The sequence below is a fragment of the Gorilla gorilla genome, chromosome 4 (genome assembly GCF_029281585.2).
Source record: "Gorilla gorilla gorilla isolate KB3781 chromosome 4, NHGRI_mGorGor1-v2.1_pri, whole genome shotgun sequence".
In the NCBI taxonomy this organism is placed as follows: Eukaryota; Metazoa; Chordata; class Mammalia; order Primates; family Hominidae; genus Gorilla; species Gorilla gorilla.
In genome coordinates this window covers 32836751-32857834 of record NC_073228.2, presented here as the reverse complement: position 1 = coordinate 32857834, position 21084 = coordinate 32836751, and the positions used below count along the sequence as shown (strand labels likewise).

At 43.3% G+C, this 21084-nt stretch overlaps 2 protein-coding genes across 3 annotated transcripts in view; both read left to right on the top strand.

The window, feature by feature from the left end:
- PRR11 (proline rich 11) overlaps positions 1–11618 on the top strand; it is a 51447-nt gene extending 39829 nt beyond the window's left edge. Inside the window, exons 7-10 of the mRNA XM_004041257.5 lie at positions 275–387; positions 2464–2523; positions 2613–2709; positions 6483–11618. Coding sequence (XP_004041305.3) covers positions 275–387; positions 2464–2523; positions 2613–2709; positions 6483–6551 — 339 coding nt within the window. The 3' untranslated portion in view covers positions 6552–11618. The remainder of the gene's footprint in view (positions 1–274; positions 388–2463; positions 2524–2612; positions 2710–6482) is intronic.
- Positions 11619–14238: 2620 nt separating this feature from the next.
- SMG8 (SMG8 nonsense mediated mRNA decay factor) lies at positions 14239–20089 on the top strand. Of its 2 annotated transcripts, XM_055386732.2 has the most exons (5): positions 14251–14356; positions 14735–16645; positions 17197–17342; positions 17585–18457; positions 19657–20089. In XM_055386732.2, exons 2-5 carry the CDS (start codon positions 14887–14889, stop codon positions 19852–19854), a joined length of 2976 nt encoding a protein of 991 aa, XP_055242707.1. In that variant the 5' UTR covers positions 14251–14356; positions 14735–14886; the 3' UTR covers positions 19855–20089. The 2 variants fall into 2 exon arrangements, with proteins under 2 accessions (XP_004041301.1, XP_055242707.1); XM_004041253.5 differs by having other exon boundaries at positions 14239–16645.
- Positions 20090–21084: the final 995 nt, after the last annotated feature.

The following is a 21084-nucleotide window of genomic DNA, read 5'->3' as shown; positions in this document are numbered from 1 at the left end:
TTTCAAGTTAAGTTTTTGATGTTTTTATTTTAGTAGTTTTGGATTTCCCAACAAAATGTATATATTAGGAAATGATTTAATTAGGTAATTTTATCTCCCAACCCTTAGTCTGAAGAGGTAGAGACATCCTTTGAAGCTCTAGAATAAAAATTGGGTAGAATACTGGATATATCTTACACAAACTCAGCACTCAGATATTTGCCATTTTTGCATGTTTACATTTTGAGTGATATTTTAAAATTTGTTTTAATAATGTCTCATTTTATAATTAAAGCTTATACCATCGCCGAAAGCACGGAATCCACTAGTTACTGTCTCTGACTTGCAGCATGTTACCCTGAAACCTAACTCCAAAGTGTTATCGACTCGAGTTACAAACGTCTTAATGTAAGGAACTGCACAGTACTATGCTCTACTACTACTTAAAAGAATGATATTGTTGTACAAAGGCCTAAAGAAAAGGAAAAAAAGATTTTTTGTGTGTATTTCTAATGTTAAAAGTTATATATGCTCATTATAGAAAAACTGAAATCTACAGAAAAGTTTAAAAAAGAAAACAAAAATTATCTAAATAATCCTATCATTGGAGATAGCCACTGTTAACATACTGCTGTTTATCATTCTAGTCTTTTTCTGGGCATATGGTTTATTGCCCCATTTAAAGATGCTGTTTATTATAAGATATGCCATTGATTTAATAACAGATTTTGGGAGAAAAAGATATACTATCAAGAATTTTAGGCTGGGCGTGGTGGGTTATGTCTGTAATCCTACCACTTTGGGAAGCCGAAGTAGGAGGATTGCTTGAGGCCAGGAGTTTAAGACCAGCCTGGGCAACATAGTCAGAGCCCCATCTCTAAAAAAATTAATTAAATTAAAAATTAGCCGGATGCAGTGGTGTGTGCCTGTAGTCCCAGTTACTTGGGAGGCTGAAGAAAGAGGATCACTTGAGCCCAGGAGATCAAGGCTGCAGTAAGAAGTGATTGTGCCACTGTACTCCAGCCTGGACAACAGAGAGAGACTCCATCTCAAAAAAAAAAAAAATCATAACCTAAATGTCTCAAAACAGGATTTTATCTATGAAATTTACATACAATGAACTGCATATTTTGAAGATGTCAAAATGACACTTTAATTTTCAAAAAGATAGGAAGAGTTCATGATATACTGAATGGGAAAAACTATATCTACAATATGATTATACACAGACAGATACACACATATACCATATTTGCTTGATTCCAAGACATACTAGTTTTCATATTATATAATTTCTGAAAGCAACCTGTTTTATTTATTTATTTTTTGTATTTTTTTATTTTTTGAGATGGAGTCTTGCTCTGTCACCCAGGCTGGAGTGCAGTGATGCAATATCGGCTCACAGCAACCTCCACCTCCCGGGTTCCAGCAGTTCTCCTGCTTCAGCCTCCTGAGTAGCAGGGATTACAGGCGTGTGCCACAGTGCTGGCTAATTTTTGTATGTTTTAATAGAGACGGGGTTTCACTATGTTGGCCAGGGTGGTCTCAAACTCCTGGCCTCAAATGACCCACCCCCCTCGGCCTCCTAAAATGCTGGGATTTCAGGGGTGAGCCACTGCGCCTGACTTAGGTTATGACATTTAATTTCTGTAAGTCTTCAGTGGACATCCTTGCCTATCAACTCTGTACATGGCTGAGTTTTTCCCTAGGATGGATTCTTACACATGTAACTCCTGGGTCAAGAAGTATTACATATTGGAATGGCTATATCATCTTAAGTTCCCATCGGCATCTACTGCTATTTTTTTTCTTTTTTTCTTTTTTTGAGAAGGAGCTCTGTCACCCAGGCTGGAGTAGTGGCGCAATCTCGGCCCACTACAACCTCCGCCTCCCAGGTTGAAGCAATTCTCTGCCTCAGCCTCCCGAGTAGCTGGGATTACAGGCACCCGCCACCACGCCCAGCTAATTTTCGTATTTTTAGTAGAGATGGGGTTTCACCATCTTGGCCAGGCTGGTCATGAACTCCTGACCTCGTGATCCACCTGCCTCGGCCTCCTAAAGTGCTGGGATTACAGGCGTGAGCCACCGCACCCTGCTTCTACTGCTATTTTTTAATGTAACACATAGCATGTTGCCTATAGAAATGATTGCTTTCCTTTGGGAAAAAAATAATAAAATCTGGCAAGTTCTAATTTTTTTTTTTTTTTTTTGAGACAGAGTCTTGCTCTATTGCCCAGGCTGGAGTGCAGTGGCGCAATCTTGGCTCACTGCAAGCTCTGCCTTCTGGGTTCATGCCATTCTTCTGCCTCAGCCTCCCGAGTAGCTGGGACTACAGGCGCCCACCACCATGCCTGGCTAATTTTTTGTATTTTTAATAGAGACGAGGTTTCACCGTGTTAGCAAGGATGGTCTTGATCTCCTGACCTTGTGATCCACCTGCCTCAGCCTCCCAAAGTTCTAATTTTTATATGTTTGTTTTATCAGCACTCCTGGAAAAAGTCAGATAGATCTGCGGAAACTGCTTAGAAAAGTTGATGTAGAGAGGTAATACACTCTCATATCTTTATGCCTTCTACGTCCATTTTAAAAGTTGCCATAAAACACAGCTACTGTTATTTTCAATACCTTTGCAGGAGCCCAGGTGGAACCCCTCTTACCAATAAAGAAAATATGGAAACAGGAACAGGACTGACTCCAGTGATGACGCAGGCCTTAAGGAGAAAGTTTCAGGTAACCCTTTAGGAAAAGAATATTGGTTGCTTTGCTTGAAAATAATTTGGCCTGGTGTGGTGGCTCATGACTGTAATCCTAACACTTTGGGAGGCTGAGATGGGGAGATTGCTTGAGCCTAGCAGTTCAAGATGGGCCACATGGTGAAACTCTGTCTCTACAAAAAATACAAAAAATTAGCCAGGCGTAGTGGTGCATGTCTGTAGTTCCAGCTACTTGGGAAGCTGTGTTGGAGGATCACTTGAGCCCAGGAGGTCAAGGCTGCAGTGAGCTGTGATTGCACCACTGCACTCCAGTCTGGGTGACAAAGCAAGACCCTGTCTCAAATAAATAATCATAATCATAATTTATGATCATAATTTAAAGCAGCTTTCTTATTAACAATAATTTTTAAATGGTACTGTATTTTGCAAAGTATTTTCATATCTAGGCTTCATGAAATTCTATAAAATACAGGTAGGATTGGCCGGGCACAGTGAGTGGCTCATGCCTGTAATCTCAGCACTTTGGGAGGCCGAGGTGGGCAGATCACATGAGGCCAGGAGTTTGAGACCAGCGTGGCCAACATGACAAAACCCTGTCTCCACTAAAAAAATACAAAAATGGCCGGGCACGGTGGCTCACGCCTGTAATCCCAGCACTTTGGAAGGCCGAGGCAGATGAATCATGAGCTCAGGAGTTTGAGACCAGCCTGACCAACATGGTGAAACCCCGTCTCTACCACAAATACAAAAATTAGCAAGGTGTGGTGGCGGACGCCTGTAGTCCCAGCTACTCGGGAGGCTGAGGCAGGAGAATCACTTGAACCTGGGAGGCAGAGGTTGCAGTGAGCCAAGATTGTGCCACTGAACTCCAGCCTGGGTGACAGAGCGAGACTTAGTCTCAAAAAAAAAAAAATTAGCCATGTATGGTGACTTGTGCCTGTAATCCCAGCTACTTGGGTGGCTAAGGCATGAGAATCGCTTGAACCCAGGAGACGGAGGTTGCAGTGAGCCAAGACTGCACCACTGCACTCCAGCCTGGGTGACGGAGTGAGACCCTGTCTCAAAAAAAGAAAAAAAAGAACTATAGGTAGGATTATCATGTCTATCTGTAAATGTCTGATTTTATTAATCCCTTTAGTACATATTTTTAGTAAATATTTACTAAGCACTTCCTATATGCCCAGCAGTGTGTTGAAGTACACTGTTATAGTGGTAAGCAAAAACAGATACAGATTACTGTCTTGAAGCTTTCAGTCTAGTGGGGAAAATAGGCATTCATCAAATAATCCCATATTTGTATAATATCACATGGCAGTATGTGCTGTGAAGGAAAGGAATGAGGTTCTGTGGGAACCCAGAGAGGAACTTGATCTAGCCTGGATGATCTAGGAGGGACTCCCTTAGGAAGTGATGATGCTTGAGGTGAGAGTCGAAGAAGGAAGAGGCATTTACTGGATAGGGTAACTGTGGGGTGGGTACACCATGAGTGTCAGGAAGGAGAGAGTTCCAGGCAAAAAGAACAACATTCGTAAGAGTTCCATGGGGTGAGGGATCATGGCCTATTCAAGGAACTGAGAAGTGACCAGTGTGGCTGTAATACAGAGGGAGCCCGATGGTGGTGAAAGACAGGGATGGAGATGTAGTTAGGAGTCAGACCCTGCAGAGTTGAAAGGAAAAGGTCTTGAGAGCTTTCTTTGTCACATTCATATACAACCACATACCCAACCCAGTAGATCAGCTGGCCCTGGTGTGACTTCTTCCAAACCCTGTTGATCTTAGTCATCTCCCTAATTGCCTCTATCATTAGATCTGTGAAGAACGGCCATCCATCGGCTGCCCCTGCTGGAGTGCTGGAACACAGGGCTGCTGGCATCTTTGGCTTTGAAGTTTATAGTTCGTTCTCTCTCTGGATGCAGGGACATAGCAGACTCCACTGCTGACACTTTCCACCCTAATATTGTCTTCCTTTTGTTCCCTGTTTGAGAATCAGTGCTTTTTGTGGGACAGTATAATTTCTCTCTTACCAATCAACTTGGTCCTACTGGGCACTATACAGCTTTCTGTATAGTGGAGATGTGACCAGGTTCTTCTTTCCTCCTCTTAGAGCATGCTACCCCTAATCAAGTTCCTTGGTGATACCCAACATTGTGAAGGGCAGGAGCAAAGGGACGAGGCCTCACAGGTCTTAGCCCCTTGCTTTTTCTGTTTAGCTCTAAGATCCTTGTTGTCACTGCCCCCACTTCATAGCAGGTACAGTGAGTTGAGAACTCTGGAAATGGATAAACGATAATAAATTGTAAAGCCACATATTGAACAACAACAAAAATCACAGATAAGACCTATGGCATATGTTGTGCTGCCAAAATCTACTCAGGAGGAGGATGTCTAGTTAAAATTGTTGTTAGATATAGATGACTTATCCCACCCAACCCTTAGGCTTCTTTTTTTCTTAAACTGTGAAGCAACTGTATCAGGTTTTGCATTGGCTTCAGGTATCAGAAATCTGACTATAGTGGTTTAATCAAATAGGGACATGGCAGAGTGTAGTGGCTCATACCTGTAATCCCAGTGCTTTGGGAGGCTAAGGCCGGAAAGTCGCTTGAGGCCAGGTGTTTGAAACCATCCTGAGCGATATAGCAAGACTTTGCCTTGACAAATAAATAAATAAATTAGGACTTTTTTTTTTAAATATATACAACTAACTCATTTATTTTATTTTATTTTAATTTTTTTTGAGACGGAGTCTCGCTCTGTCGCCCAGGCTGGAGTACAATGGCGCAATCTTGGCTCGCTGCAAGCTCCGCCTCCTGGGTTCACACCATTCTCCTGCCTCAGCCTCCCGAATAGCTGGGACTACAGGTGCCCGCCACCACGCCCGGCTAATTTTTTGTATTTTTAGTAGAGACAGGGTTTCACCGTGTTAGCCAGGATGGTCTCGATCTCCTGACCTTGTGATCCACCTGCCTCGGCCTCCCAAAGTGCTGGGATTACAGGCGTGAGCCACCGGGCCCAGCCTGTTTTTTTAAAATTTATAGACGAAGTCTCACTATATCTCCCAGGCTGGTCTCAAACTCCTGGGCTCAAGCGATCCTCTTGGCTCGGCCTCCCAAAGTGCTGGGATTACAGGCATGAGCCACCGTCCTCGGCCCACAACTATCTTTTTTTTTTTTAATTTATTTTTTATTTCAATAGGTTTTTGGGGAACAGAAAGTGTTTGGTTACACGAATTAGTTCTTTAGTGGTGATTTCTGAGATTTTGGCACACCCATCACCCAGCCAGTGTACACTGTTCCCAATGTATAGTCTTTTATCCCTCACCCCACCCCACCCTTTCCCCCAAGTCCCCAAAGTCCACTGTATCATTCTTATGCCTTTGCATCCTCATAGCTTAGCTCCCGGACTTATTTTTTTAATTTAAATATTTCTTTGGGCAGTAGGAAGTCCACAACTATAATACAGTGGCTTCACCATATAATCACTGTTCTTCCATCCTTAATGTGTGGTTTTTATCCTCTTAATACAAAATGGCTACATTTCCTGAAGCCTCATGTCCACATTCTAGGCAAGAGAAGGAGAAAGGCAAATGTTAATTAAGCTATGCCTCATTTCTTCAAAGAAGCCCTATCCAGGAACTTCTGATTGCATCAGGGAAACTGGGAAAAGTGGTTTTTGCAATCTGAATGCAGTGTTGCCATGAAAAAATTCTGGGTTCTGTTGAGAAAGAAGGAGAGTTGTACTTATCACAGGAATATAATTGATATTATAATTGGGACTTTTTTTTTTTTATAGCTGGCTCACCCTAGAAGCCCAACTCCAACTCTGCCACTTTCTACAAGCAGCTTTGATGAACAAAACTGATGCCAACTCTGCCTCACTCCATGAGATGATCCATAACAAATACAGATAAAAACACCCAGCTGGGTGCAGTGGCTCACACCTGTAATCCCAGCACTTTGGGAGGCTGAGGCAGGTGGATCACCTGAGGTCAGGAGTTTGAGACCAGCCTGGCCAACATGGTGAAACTCCTTCTCCACTAAAAATACAGAAATTAGCTGGGCATAGTGGCGGGTGCCTGTAATCCCAGCTATGCGGGAGGCTAAGGCAGGAGAATTGCTTGAACCCAAGAGGCAGAGGTTGCAGTGAGCCAAGATCGCGACATTGCACTCCAGCCTGAGCAACAAGAGCGAAACAAAAACAAACAAACAAAAAAAACCCACCCAAATCCTTTTTTTTAATGTAGTAGGGTATATATAGATATACTAATATAATTGCATTTGGAGAATTAGAGTATGTATGGAGCCCACACATACTGTGATATCAAGTGTATATACAGATATTTGGATATTTTCTAATTTGCATGATCATCAAGAGAACCAGATGGGAAAATAGAATCTCCAAAGTGATGTTTATCCTGGAATTACCCAATTTAGATTAGAGAGGTTGTTCAAATTTAACTAGATAACTCTAGTTTGTACTGTATAGGTGCAGTTATGACAGTAAAAAAAATAGCCTCTTGGCTCATACCTGTAATCCCAGCACTTTGGGAGGCCAAGGTAGGAGGATTGCTTGAGCCCAGGAATTCAAGACTAGCCTGGGCAACATAATACAGGGAGACCCCGTCTCTTAAAGATACAAAAATCAGCCAGCTGTGGTGACACATGCCTATAGTCCTAGCTACTTAGGAAGCTGAGATGGGAGGATCACTTGAGGCTTTAGTGCACTATAATTATGCCTGTGAATAGCCACTCTACTCCAGCCTGGGCAACATAGCAAGACCCCATCTCTAAAAATTAAAAAAAAATTTAAATTAGAATATCATTTCTAGCATCTTAGGTAGGTACTTATATCTGGCTTACAGAAGTCTAAGGTATTCCTTATTTTTATATCTGCTGTCCACATTTATACAGCTACATAAAAATTTTATGACAACTTCAACATGAACCTTATATTTTCGACAATGCCTTGCCAAGGAATCTCTGAAGTCCATAGCAGGTCACTGTGAGACCTAGTTCCCTGTTGTCACTGACCTATGTAATCAAAGACAGTAATACAGCCTGGGAAACATAGCGAGACCCTGTCTCTATCAAAAATTTAAAATTATCCAGGCATGGTGACGCACACCTGTAGTCTAAGTGTCCAAGTTACTTGTAAAGCTGAGGTGGGAGGATCACTTGAGCCCAAGAGTTTGAAGCTATGGTGAGCTATGATTGTTCCACTATACTCCAGCATTAGCAACAGAGCAAGAACTCATCTCTAAAAAGTAAAAAGCAACTCCCCAGAAAGACTGTATTTCTACAGATAAATATTGCATTGAGATGCCAAATAGAGTGTTGTTGTAAAGTCACCAGACTAGAAAGCAGACCTGGGGACAGCGTTTACCACCTAAGAGGCAGTCCTGTTTTTGAGACCCACATCTATATAGAGAGAGAGATTTTTGTTTGTTTGTTTGTTTGTTTTGTTTTGTTTTGTTTTGAGATGAAGTCTCACTCTGTCACCCAGGCTGGAGTGCAGTGGCGCAATCTTGGCTCACTGCAACCTCCACCTCCCAGGTTCAAGCAATTCTCCTGCCTCAGCCTCCTGAGTAGCTGGGATTACAGGTGCGCACTGCCACGCCTGACTAATTTTTGTATTTTTAGTAAAGATGGGGTTTCACTATGTTGGCCAGGCTGGTCTTGAACTCCTCACCTCAGGTGATCCACCCATCTCAGCCTCCCAAAGTGCTGAGATTACAGGCGTGAGCCACCACGCCCGGCCAGAGATCCACATCTATATTTATAACACATTTATGGATGAAAATTAAACAGGTGTCCGGGTGCGGTTGCTCATGCCTGTAATCCAAGCACTTGTGGAGGCCGAGGCAGGCGGATTACTTGAGGTCAGGACTTCGAAACCAGCCTGGCCAACGTGGTGAAATCCCATCTCTACTAAAAATACAAAATTAGCCAGGTGTGGTGTCACGCACCTGTAGTCCCAGTTACTTGAACCTGGGAGGCAGAGGTTGCAGTGAGCCAAGATTGCAACACTGCCACTCCAGCCTGGGTGACAGAGCAAGAGACCCTGTCTCAAAAAAAAAAAAAAAAAATTAGATGGGTAGTGATGTTAAGAGATATATATCAGCTTCTAGTAAAAGTTTTTTTTTTTAAACCTGCTAGCTACATTTACATTATGTAAAAATAAAGGGAATAATCACTGAGAATAAAGCAGTTGAGTATTTATAACAATAATATTTTATGGGGCACTTATAATGTTTATAATATTGTAAACCACTGTGTACTCTATTCATTTAATGCTAAATGACTTGACCATTCTTGTGGGATAAGAGATCATTAAAAAAATGCTAGGGCCGGGCACCATGGCTCACGCCTGTAATCCCAGGACTTTAGGAGGCCAAGGCAGGTGGATGACTTGAACTCAGGAGTTTGAGACCAGCCTGGGCAACATGATGAAAACTCTGTCTCTACCAAAAATCAAAAAAATTAGCCAGGTGTGATGTTGTGCGCCTGTAGTCCCAGATACTTGTGAGGCTGAGGTGGGAGGATGGTTTGGGCCCCAGAGGTAGAGGTTGCAGTGAGCTGAGATTGTGCAACTGTATTCCATCCTGGGCAACAGAGCCAGACCCTGCCTCAAAAAAAAAAAAAAAAAAGGCCTGGCACAGTGGCTCACGCCTGTAATCCCAGCACTTTGGGAGGCTGAGGCGGGCAAATCACTTGAGGTCAGACGTTTGAGACCAGCCTGGCCAACATGGTGAAACCCCGTCTCTACCAAAAATAAAAATAAAAATTATCCAGGCGTTGTGGCATGTGCCTATAGTCCCAGCTACTCAGGAAGCTAAAGCACGAGAATTATGTGCATCCTGGAGGTGAAGGTTGCAGTGAGCCAAGATCACACCACTCCACTCCAGTCTGGACAACAGAGTGAGACCCTGTGTCAAAAAAAAAAAAAAAAGAAAGAAAAAAAAAATGCTTTATGGCCCAGTGCAGTGGCTCACACCTATAATCCTAGCACTTTGGAAGCCTAAGGCAGGAGGTTCGCTTGAGGCCAAGAGTTCAAAACAAGCCTGGGCAACATTGCAAGACCCCAACTCTACAAAAAACGAAAAATTAGCCGGGAGCAGTGATGTGTGCCTGTAGTCCCAGCTACTCAGGAGACTGAGGTGGGAGAATCACTTGAGTCCGGGAGGTTGAGGCTGCAGTGAGCTGTGTTTATACCACTGCACTCCAGCCTGCTGGGTAACAGAGCAAGACTCCATCTCAAAAAGAAAAGAAAAAATGCTTTGCTACATAATGAGGCCAGGCAAAAAAAAAAAGTCCTGTGGAAATCATATAGACAAACATTTGCAAAGCTGCTACTGCCATTGTACCAGTGTTAAAATGTGTTCTACCTTGCATCTTTTACTGATTTTTATGACAGATTTTATATTGTAACCATTTGAGAACTCTGTAAGTGCTATGGCTTCCTTAAACTACGCTTTATCATATGCTCCCGGTGTTTACTTTGAGACTGAATGGCAACCAGAGAATGTAAACAACCAAGGTGCATCTGGTTATGTTTTAAAATAAAGATTAATAAAAGTTTTGGTTTTTCTCTTTCTAACCTTTTTTTTAAACTAGAAATATAATACCTATAGAAAAGTAAATGTTGGCCGGGTGCGGTGGCTCTTGCCTATAATCCCAGCACTTTGGGAGGCCGAGGCAGGCAGATCACTGAGGTCAAGAGTTCGAGACCAGTCTGGCCAACATGGTGAAACCCTGTCTCTACTAAAACTACAAAAATTAGCCGGGCGTAGTGGCAGGCACCTGTAATCCCAGCTACTGGGAAGGCTGAGCCAGAATGGCTTGAACCTGGAAGGCAGAGGTTGCAGTGAGCCGAGATCGCCCCATTGCACTCCAGCTTGAGCAACAAGAGCGAAACTGTCTTAAAAAAAAAAAAAAAGTATATGTTAAGTATAGAAAGATATATAAATTAAAAAATTATAGGCTTGGGGGCCAGGCACAGTGGCTCACACCTGTAATCCCAGCACTTTGGGAGGCCGAGGTGGGTGTATCACTTGAGGTCAGGAGTTTGAGACCAGCCTGGCCAACATGGTGAAACCCCGACTCTACCAAAAAAAATATATAAAAATTATCTGGGTGTGGTGGCATGTGCCTATAGTCCCAGCTTCTCAGAAGACTGAGGCACGAGAATCACTTGAACGATGGAAGTGGAGGTTGCAGTGAGCTGAGATCACACCACTGCACTACAGTCTGGGCAACAGAGACCTTGTCTCAAAAAAAAAAAAAAGAAAAAGAAAAATGCTTTATGGCCCAGTGCAGTGGCTCACACCTATAATCCTAGCACTTTGGGAGGCTAAGGCAGGAGGTTCGCTTGAGGCCAAGAGTTCAAAACAAGCCTGGGCAACACTGCAAGACCCCAACTCTACAAAAAATGAAAAATTAGCCGGGAGCGGTGATGTGTGCCTGTAGTCCCAGCAACTCAGGAGACTGAGGTGGGAGAATCACTTGAGCCCGGGAGGTTGAGGCTGCAGTGAGCTGTGTTTATACCACTGCACTCCAGCCTGCTGGGTAACAGAGCAAGACTCCATCTCAAAAAGAAAAGAAAAAATGCTTTGCTACATAATGAGGCCAGGCAAAAAAAAAAAGTCCTGTGGAAATCATATAGACAAACATTTGCAAAGCTGCTACTGCCATTGTACCAGTGTTAAAATGTGTTCTACCTTGCATCTTTTACTGATTTTTATGACAGATTTTATATTGTAACCATTTGAGAACTCTGTAAGTGCTATGGCTTCCTTAAACTACGCTTTATCATATGCTCCCGGTGTTTACTTTGAGACTGAATGGCAACCAGAGAATGTAAACAACCAAGGTGCATCTGGTTATGTTTTAAAATAAAGATTAATAAAAGTTTTGGTTTTTCTCTTTCTAACCTTTTTTTTAAACTAGAAATATAATACCTATAGAAAAGTAAATGTTGGCCGGGTGCGGTGGCTCATGCCTATAATCCCAGCACTTTGGGAGGCCGAGGCAGGCAGATCACCGAGGTCAAGAGTTCGAGACCAGTCTGGCCAACATGGTGAAACCCTGTCTCTACTAAAACTACAAAAATTAGCCGGGCGTAGTGGCAGGCACCTGTAATCCCAGCTACTGGGAAGGCTGAGCCAGAATGGCTTGAACCTGGGAGGCAGAGGTTGCAGTGACCCGAGATCACCCCATTGTACTCCAGCTTGAGCAACAAGAGCGAAACTGTCTCAAAAAAAAAAAAAAAAGTATATGTTAAGTATAGAAAAATATATAAATTAAAAAATTATAGGCTTGGGGGCCAGGCACAGTGGCTCACACCTGTAATCCCAGCACTTTGGGAGGCTGAGGCGGGAGGATCACTTGAGGCCAAGAGTTTGAAACCAGTCTGGGCAACGTTTGCAAGACCCTGTCTCTACAAAAAACAAAAAATTAGCCGGGCATGGTGGCGTGTGCCTGTAGTCCCAGCTACTCGGGAGACTGAGGTGGGAGAATCACTTGAGTCCAGGAGGTTGAAGCTGCAGCGAGCAGTGTTCATACCACCTGCACTCCAGCCTGCTGGGTGACAGAGCAAGATGCTGTCTCAAAAAAAAAAAAAAAAAGAAAAAAGAAAAATGCTTTGCTATATAATGAAGCCAGGCAGGAAAAAAAAGTCCATATAGATAAACATTTGCAAAGCTGCTACTGCCATTGTACCAGTGTTAAAATGTGTTCTACCTTGCATCTTTAAATAAAGATTAATAAAAGCTTTGGTTTTTCCCTTTTTAACCTTTTTTTTAACTAGAAATAATAATACCTATAGAAAAGTATATATTGGCCGGGCGCAGTGGCTCACGCCTGTAATCCCAGCACTTTGGGAGCCCAAGGCGGGCGGATCATGAGGTCAGAAGATCAAGACCATCCTGGCTAACACGGTGAAACCTGGTCTCTACTAAAAATACAAAAAATTAGCCAGGCGTGGTGGCAGGCGCCTGTAGTCCCAGCTACTTGGGAGGCTGAGGCAGGAGAATGGCATGAACCCGGGAGGCGGAGCTTGCAGGGAGCTGAGATCAGGCCACTGCACTCCAGCCTGGGCAACAGAGTGAGACTCTGTCTCAGAAAAACAAAAAAGTATATAGTAAGTATAGAAAATATATGAATTAAAAAATCAATGCCGAGCGTGATGGCTCAAACCTATAATCCCAGCACTTTGGGAGGCCGGGGTGGGCAGATCACCTGGGGTTGGAAGTTCAAGACCAGCCTGGCTAACGTGGGGAAACCCCATCTCTACTAAAAATACAAATTTAGGTGGGCGTGGTGGTACGTGCTTGTAATCCCAGCTACTTGGGAGGCTGAGGCAGAAGAATTGCTTGAGGAGACGGAGACAGAGAATAGGAGACGGAGGTTGCAGTGATCCCAGATAGCACCACTGCACTCCAGCCTTGGTGACAGAGTGAGACTCTGTCTCAAAAAAAAAAAAAAATTTTAGGCCGGAGGCGAGGTGCGGTGGCTGACACCTGTAATCCCAGCACTTTCGGAGGCCGAGGTGGGTGGATGATGTGAGGTCGGGAGTTCGAGACCAGCCTGGCCAACATGGTGAAACACCATCTCTACTAAAAATACAAAAATTAGCCGCCCATGGTGGTTCACCTGTAATCCCAGCTCCTTGGGAGACTGAGGCAGTAGAATCACTTGAACCTGGGAGGTGGAGTTTGCAGTGAGCTTAGATTGCGCCACTGTACTCCACTCTGGGCAACAGAGCAAGACTCTGTCTCAAAATATATATAATATATATTATTATGTATATATATAATACATATACCATATCATAATCCCTTCCCTCACTAAGTAATCACTGACCTACTTGGTACAATAAATATTTCCTTGCTTTTAGTAAGAACACACCCCTAAATGCAATGGTTTATTTTGCTTGCTTTTGAACTCTATAGAAATAAAATCAGGCCTGGCGCAGTGGCTCTCGCCTGTAATCCCACCACTTTGGGAGGCCGAGGCGGGCAGATCATGAGATCAGGAGATTGAGACTATCCTGGCCAACATGGTGAAATCCTGTCTCTATTAAAAATACAAAAGTTAGCTGGGTGTGGTCTCACGCACCTGTAATCCCAGCTACTTGGGAGGCTGAGGCAAGAGAATCACTTGCACCGGGGAGCCGGAGGTTGCAGTGAGTCGAGATCGCGCCACTGAACTCTAGCCTGGCCACGGAGCAAGACTGCATCTCAAAAAAAAAAAAAAATAGAATTATAGGGTATATACACTTTTGTTTCTGATTTCTTTCAATCAACATTTATTTTAAAGATAAGATTCAGTCATGTTATTGTATAGTGCTGTAATTTTTTTAGATTCAAAGATTTTTATTTTTTACAAAACCCCAGAATAATAAACGTTATAATTATACATTTAAATCTGGTTGTAAGTTTTATCCTGGCAGCTATTTGTCAATATGCCTTCTAGTTAGAGAGGTTCTGCAAGTTATAATTTACATACAAAGATATTTCACAATCTTTTTTTTTTTTTTTTTTTTTGAGACGGAGTCTCACTCTCTCGCCCAGGCTGGAGTGCAGCGGGGTGATCTCGGCTCACTGCAACCTCCACCTCCTGGTTCGAGCAATTCTCCTGCCTCAGCCTCCTGAGCAGCTGGAACTACAGGTATGCGCCACCACGCCTAATTTTTGCTTTTTTTTTTTTAGACGGTTTTCGCTCTTGTTGCCCAGGCTGGAGTGCAATGGTGTGATCTCGGTTCACTGCAACTTCCGCCTCCCGGGTTCAAGCGATTCTCCTGCCTCAGCCTCCCGAGTAGCTGGGATTACAGGCGCCCGCCACCACGCCCGGCTAATTTTCGTATTTTTAGTAGAGATGGGGTTTCACCGTGTTGGCCAGCCTGGTCTCGAACTCCTGACTTCAGGTGATCCGCCCGCCTCGGCCTCCCAAAGTGCTAGGATTACAGGCGTGAGCCACCGCAGTAGTCCCCAGTTTTTTTTTGTTTGTTTGTTTTGTTTTTTGTTTTTGATATCTCAATTCCTACAGTTGAGGAAACAAACTAGGAGAGGAGAAGAGGAGGCGGAACTCAAGTGACGGGAAAGCAGGAACTGAAGAAGCGGAGGAAGGATTTCAAAATTGGACGAAAGCCGGTCGGTTTTACTAACGGACCGGAAGGACTCTAGAGAAGGCTCTGCACTATGGCTGGTCCCGTGAGCTTAAGAGACCTTCTAATGGGAGCGTCAGCCTGGATGGGCTCTGAAAGTCCCGGAGGGTCCCCTACTGAGGGCGGAGGGAGCGCGGCTGGCGGACCGGAGCCTCCATGGCGGGAGGATGAGATCTGCGTTGTGGGAATCTTCGGCAAGACGGCTCTACGCCTGAATTCCGAGAAGTTCTCTCTTGTGAATACGGTGTGCGACCGACAGGTCTTTCCCCTCTTTCGCCACCAAGATCCTGGGGATCCAGGACCTGGAATCAGAACTGAGGCTGGCGCCGTGGGTGAGGCCGGTGGAGCCGAGGACCCTGGGGCTGCAGCCGGGGGTTCAGTTCGGGGAAGTGGAGCTGTCGCGGAAGGTAACCGAACTGAGGCAGGCTCCCAGGACTACAGCCTTCTGCAGGCCTACTACAATCAGGAAAGCAAAGTTCTGTATCTTCTCCTCACCTCCATCTGTGACAATTCACAGCTTCTACGGGCTTGTCGGGCTCTTCAGAGCGGGGAAGCTGGAGGTGGACTCTCTTTACCTCATGCAGAAGCACACGAGTTCTGGAAGCATCAAGAGAAGCTACAGTGCCTCAGTCTCCTTTACCTATTCTCTGTCTGTCATATCTTGCTTCTGGTCCATCCCACTTGTTCCTTTGATATCACTTATGATCGAGTATTCAGAGCCCTGGATGGGCTGAGACAGAAGGTCCTGCCGCTCCTTAAAACAGCCATTAAGGATTGTCCAGTTGGCAAAGACTGGAAGCTAAACTGCCGACCTTGCCCACCTAGACTCCTTTTCCTCTTTCAACTCAATGGAGCCCTCAAGGTAGAACCTCCTCGGAACCAGGACCCAGCTCATCCAGACAAGCCTAAGAAACATTCTCCCAAAAGGAGGCTGCAGCATGCCCTGGAGGACCAGATCTATAGAATCTTCCGGAAGAGTCGTGTCTTGACTAATCAGAGCATCAACTGCCTCTTTACTGTGCCTGCCAACCAAGCTTTCGTGTACATAGTACCCGGAAGCCAGGAGGAGGACCCAGTAGGTATGTTGCTGGACCAACTTAGGAGTCATTGTACTGTGAAGGACCCGGAATCTTTGCTGGTGCCTGCACCCCTTTCTGGGCCTAGGCGATACCAGGTGATGAGGCAGCACAGCCGACAACAACTTTCCTTTCACATTGACAGCAGCAGTTCCAGTTCTTCAGGCCAGCTAGTGGATTTCACTCTTCGGGAATTCCTATGGCAGCATGTGGAGCTAGTTCTAAGCAAGAAAGGTTTCGATGACAGTGTGGGCAGGAACCCACAGCCTTCCCATTTTGAACTTCCTACTTATCAGAAGTGGATCTCAGCAGCTTCAAAACTGTATGAGGTGGCTATTGATGGGAAAGAGGAGGACTTGGGGTCACCCACTGGAGAGCTAACATCTAAGATTTTAAGCAGTATTAAAGTCTTGGAAGGATTTTTGGATATTGACACAAAATTCTCAGAAAATCGATGCCAAAAAGCTTTACCCATGGCCCACAGTGCCTACCAGTCAAATTTGCCTCATAATTACACAATGACTGTCCATAAGAATCAGCTTGCCCAGGCTCTTCGAGTGTACAGTCAACATGCTAGAGGTCCAGCATTTCACAAATACGCCATGCAGTTACATGAGGACTGCTACAAATTTTGGAGCAATGGCCATCAGCTCTGTGAGGAGAGGAGTTTAACTGATCAACACTGTGTGCACAAATTTCACTCATTACCTAAATCAGGTAGCTAAAATTTTTTCAGCATTTTGAAATAAAAACTTTGAGCTGTGTTTTCATTCTTGTTTTAAGATAGTCTGTTCACTAGGTATTGATATTTTAGAAAGAGCCCTACAGAAATTTAGGTGCATCAGCTATACGTTTTCTCTCCTGCTGTAAAAGGAAAATATCAGCTATGACTACTTTCTTATTTTTTTTCATTTAAAGGATACGTCCTAGTGAATTGGTAAGTGAGAATTATTAAGTAGTATAAAATTTCAGACATCTCATATTAACATTTTTGCCTTGGAGGATTTGTAGAACTAAAATGAATGTTATGTTAGATGATGGTAGCAGGAGGAAAAATTCACTTAAAAACTCTAAACTTTAGATTTATAATATAAATTATTTTATATACTTTCACTTGCTTCTTCTGTTATGTGTATTTAGGTAAGGTTTTTGTTTGTTTTTCTTTCCAAAGAACTATTGGGAGTATTTGTGGGGTTAGATGTTGTAGAATGCAAAGTAAATTTGCACATTGTGTTTGTGAAATTAATAGTGGCTGTTATATTTTCCAGGAGAAAAACCAGAGGCTGATAGAAATCCGCCTGTGCTATATCACAATAGCCGAGCTCGATCTACTGGTGCTTGCAACTGTGGAAGGAAACAAGCACCTCGAGATGATCCCTTTGATATCAAAGCAGCCAATTATGACTTCTATCAGGTAGACTGAATTTTTTCTTCTTCCTCTTCTGTCTTTTTTTGTTAAATATCATCTGAGTAAAAACATATTTTCAATAGCAGAGTAAGTAGAAAAGCAAATGCAACTGCAGTATAATATATAAACAGGAGCAAGTTCTTTATGTGTACATATTTACTTACACATCAATTATTGATCTTGTTAGAATGAAGAATGTATTATTTAAAATGAAAAACTTACTGGATTTTTTTTCTTACCCTCTATAGCTTCTGGAAGAAAAGTGTTGTGGAAAATTGGATCATATCAATTTCCCAGTATTTGAACCAAGTACTCCAGATCCTGCTCCTGCTAAAAATGAATCCTCTCCTGCTCCTCCAGATTCAGATGCTGATAAACTTAAAGAAAAAGAACCTCAAACCCAAGGAGAGAGCACGAGCCTGAGTTTAGCTTTGAGTTTGGGCCAATCCACAGATAGCTTAGGTACCTATCCAGCTGATCCACAAGCAGGAGGAGATAATCCAGAAGTTCATGGTCAAGTAGAAGTGAAAACTGAGAAGAGACCAAACTTGGTTGATCGACAGGCATCCACAGTTGAGTATCTCCCAGGCATGCTACATTCAAATTGCCCTAAAGGTCTCCTACCCAAATTCTCCAGCTGGTCTTTGGTTAAACTAGGCCCTGCTAAGTCTTATAACTTTCATACAGGTTTGGACCAACAGGGCTTTATTCCAGGAACAAATTATCTTATGCCTTGGGACATTGTCATCAGGACTAGAGCTGAAGATGAAGGAGACTTAGACACAAACTCTTGGCCTGCTCCAAATAAAGCTATTCCTGGAAAGAGAAGTGCAGTTGTAATGGGAAGAGGAAGACGGCGAGATGACATAGCTCGAGCTTTTGTGGGCTTTGAATATGAAGACTCTCGAGGTCGGAGATTCATGTGCTCTGGGCCTGACAAAGTAATGAAAGTAATGGGAAGTGGGCCAAAGGAATCAGCTTTAAAAGCCCTAAATAGTGACATGCCCTTATATATTCTGTCATCCTCTCAAGGTAGAGGGCTGAAACCTCATTATGCTCAACTTATGAGGCTTTTTGTTGTGGTTCCTGATGCTCCTTTGCAGATAATACTGATGCCTCAGGTAAGAAATATAACCCTCTGCAGCCCCAAACAAGTAAAAAATGCTGATGTTTGTTTTGATTGATTTTAAAAAGTACAAGTTAGCCTCAAAACTAATTATTTCAGGCTGAGGGCAGTGGCTCATGCTTGTAATCCCAGAACTTTGGGAGGCCAAGGTGGGAGGATTGCTTGAGCCCAGGAGTTTAAGACCAGCCTGAGCAACATAGTGAGACTTGTATCTCTACAAAAAATTAAACTAAAAAACGAATTATTTAATTAAACAGGTCTTAAATTTAAATACCTTCCATACCTAATATTCTGTTTTTTAAAAAATACATTGTGGGTATTTTAATCCGTTCACGCTATCAATTCACATCATTTCATTCAAAGGCAGAACTTGAAGTTAAAATTCTGGAGAAAAGGCCGGGCACAGTGAGTCACGCCTGTAATTCCAGCACTTTGGGAGGCCAAGGCAGGCGGATCACCTGAAGTCAGGAGTTTGAGACCAGCCTGGGCAACATGGCGAAACCCTGTCTCTACTAAAAATACAGAAAATTAGCCAGGCGTGGTGGAAGGCACCTGTAATCCCAGCTACTTGGGAGACTGAGGCAGGAGAATCACTTGAACCCTGTAAGCGGAGGTTGCAGTGAGCTGAGATCGCGCCATTGCACTCCAGCCTGGGTGACTAAGAAAGACTCCATTCCCCCTGCAAAAAAAAAAGTTCTGGGGGAAAGCAGAATAATATTTGAGACTAAATAATATACTATTGGATACAATTAGAGTTAGGAGTGTACCCATATCTGCTTAATCTTATATACTCTTTTATTTATTTATTTGTTTGTTTTTTTGAGACAGTCTCGCTCTGTTGCACAGGCTGGAGGGCAGTGGTGCAATCTCAGCTCACTGTACCTCCGCCTCATGGGTTCAAGCTGTTCTCCTGCCCAGCCTCCCCAGTAACAGATTACAGGCACACGCCACCACACCCGACTAATTTTTTGTATTTTTAGTAGACATGGGGTTTCTCCATGTTGGCCAGGCTGGTCTCGAACTCCTGACCTCGTGATTCACCTGCTTCAGCCTCCCAAAGTGCTGGAATTACAGGCGTGAGCCACCAGGTCTGGCCTTATATGTTCTTTGAACCTATCGTCTGTTTAGGCATTTATCTTTCAGTTGTTTCATATTGAGAAATGTGAAAATAATTATACTACCTGTGTTTTTCAGGTTCAACCAGGCCCACCACCATGTCCGGTATTCTACCCAGAAAAACAAGAAATCACCCTTCCACCTGATGGCCTTTGGGTTTTGAGATTTCCTTATGCATATGTGACTGAGAGAGGACCTTGTTTCCCCCCTAAGGAAAATGTGCAGTTAATGAGCTACAAGGTGCTCCGTGGGGTTCTTAAGGCAGTAACACAATAAGTGTTTTCCAGCCAGTTCAATCCTGTACTTGAGCTGGTTTTTGTTTTTGGTATGTGTGGCTGTGTTTTTGGTATGTGTTTACTGTGTTTTCCCAAATCCAAAATGTGTTTTGGTTACAGGAGTTCAGTATTTGGAAACTAATTTGTTCTACTTTTTCATTATATTGTTGATATTTATTGTAAACGTGGCTACAACTTTCTAATAAAGATTGGTTGTTCTAGAAAAGAATATAAAATACATGGATGATATCTGTTTTTTCTCGTTTCTGTTTTACTCTCCATAATTAAACATGTTTCTATTATAACTGAATGTTGTATAACCATGTTGAGCCAAAATTTTGTTTTTGTTAAAATAATGTTTTAGCTGGTTTTTTTTTTTTTTTTTTTTTTTTTGAGACAGAGTTTCACTCTTGTTGCCCAGGCTGCAGTGGAATGGTGCAATCACAGCTCACCACGGACTTCGCCTCCCAGGTTCAAGCCATTCTCCTGCCTCAGCCTCCCAAATAGCTGGGATTATAGGCATGCGCCTCCACGCCTGGCTAATTTTGTACTTTTAGTAGAGACGGTTTCTCCACGTTGGCCAGGCTGGTCTCGAACTCCTGACCTCAGGAGGTGATCCGCCCACCTCGTCCTCCCAAAGTGCTGGGATTACAGGCATGAGCTACCAAGCCCAGCCTAGCTGGGATTTTTTTTAAGATACTAGTCTTGAAATTATCTTCTAAACGAGTTGATACATTAGGTTATCTGGTAATAATATGAAGATACTTGATTTAATTCCAGAAAAAGCACAATTAGTTGACTCACAATTCTGGTACTTTAGTTAAACGGTTTTGTTCTTATCTTGGCCTGATGAGATACCATATTTTAAATGAATATTATCTAAACTAAACTTTTTAATCCAGTATATTAATGCGAACTATTCTTTTTTTTTTTTTTTTTGAGGTGGAGTCTCACTCTGTCACCCAGGCTGGAGTGCGGTGGCGGAATCTTGGCTCATTGCAGCCTCCGCCTCCTGGGTTCAAGTGATTCTCCTGCCTCAGCCTCCTGAGTAGCCGGAATTATGGGCACGTGCCATGACGCCTAGCTAATTTTTGTATTTTTAGTAGAGGTGGGATTTTGCCATGTTGCCCAGGCTGGTCTTGAACTCCTGACCTCAGGTGATCCACCTACCTTGGCCTCCCAAAGTCTTGGGATTACAGGCGTGAGCCACCTTGCCTGGTCAATGCAGACT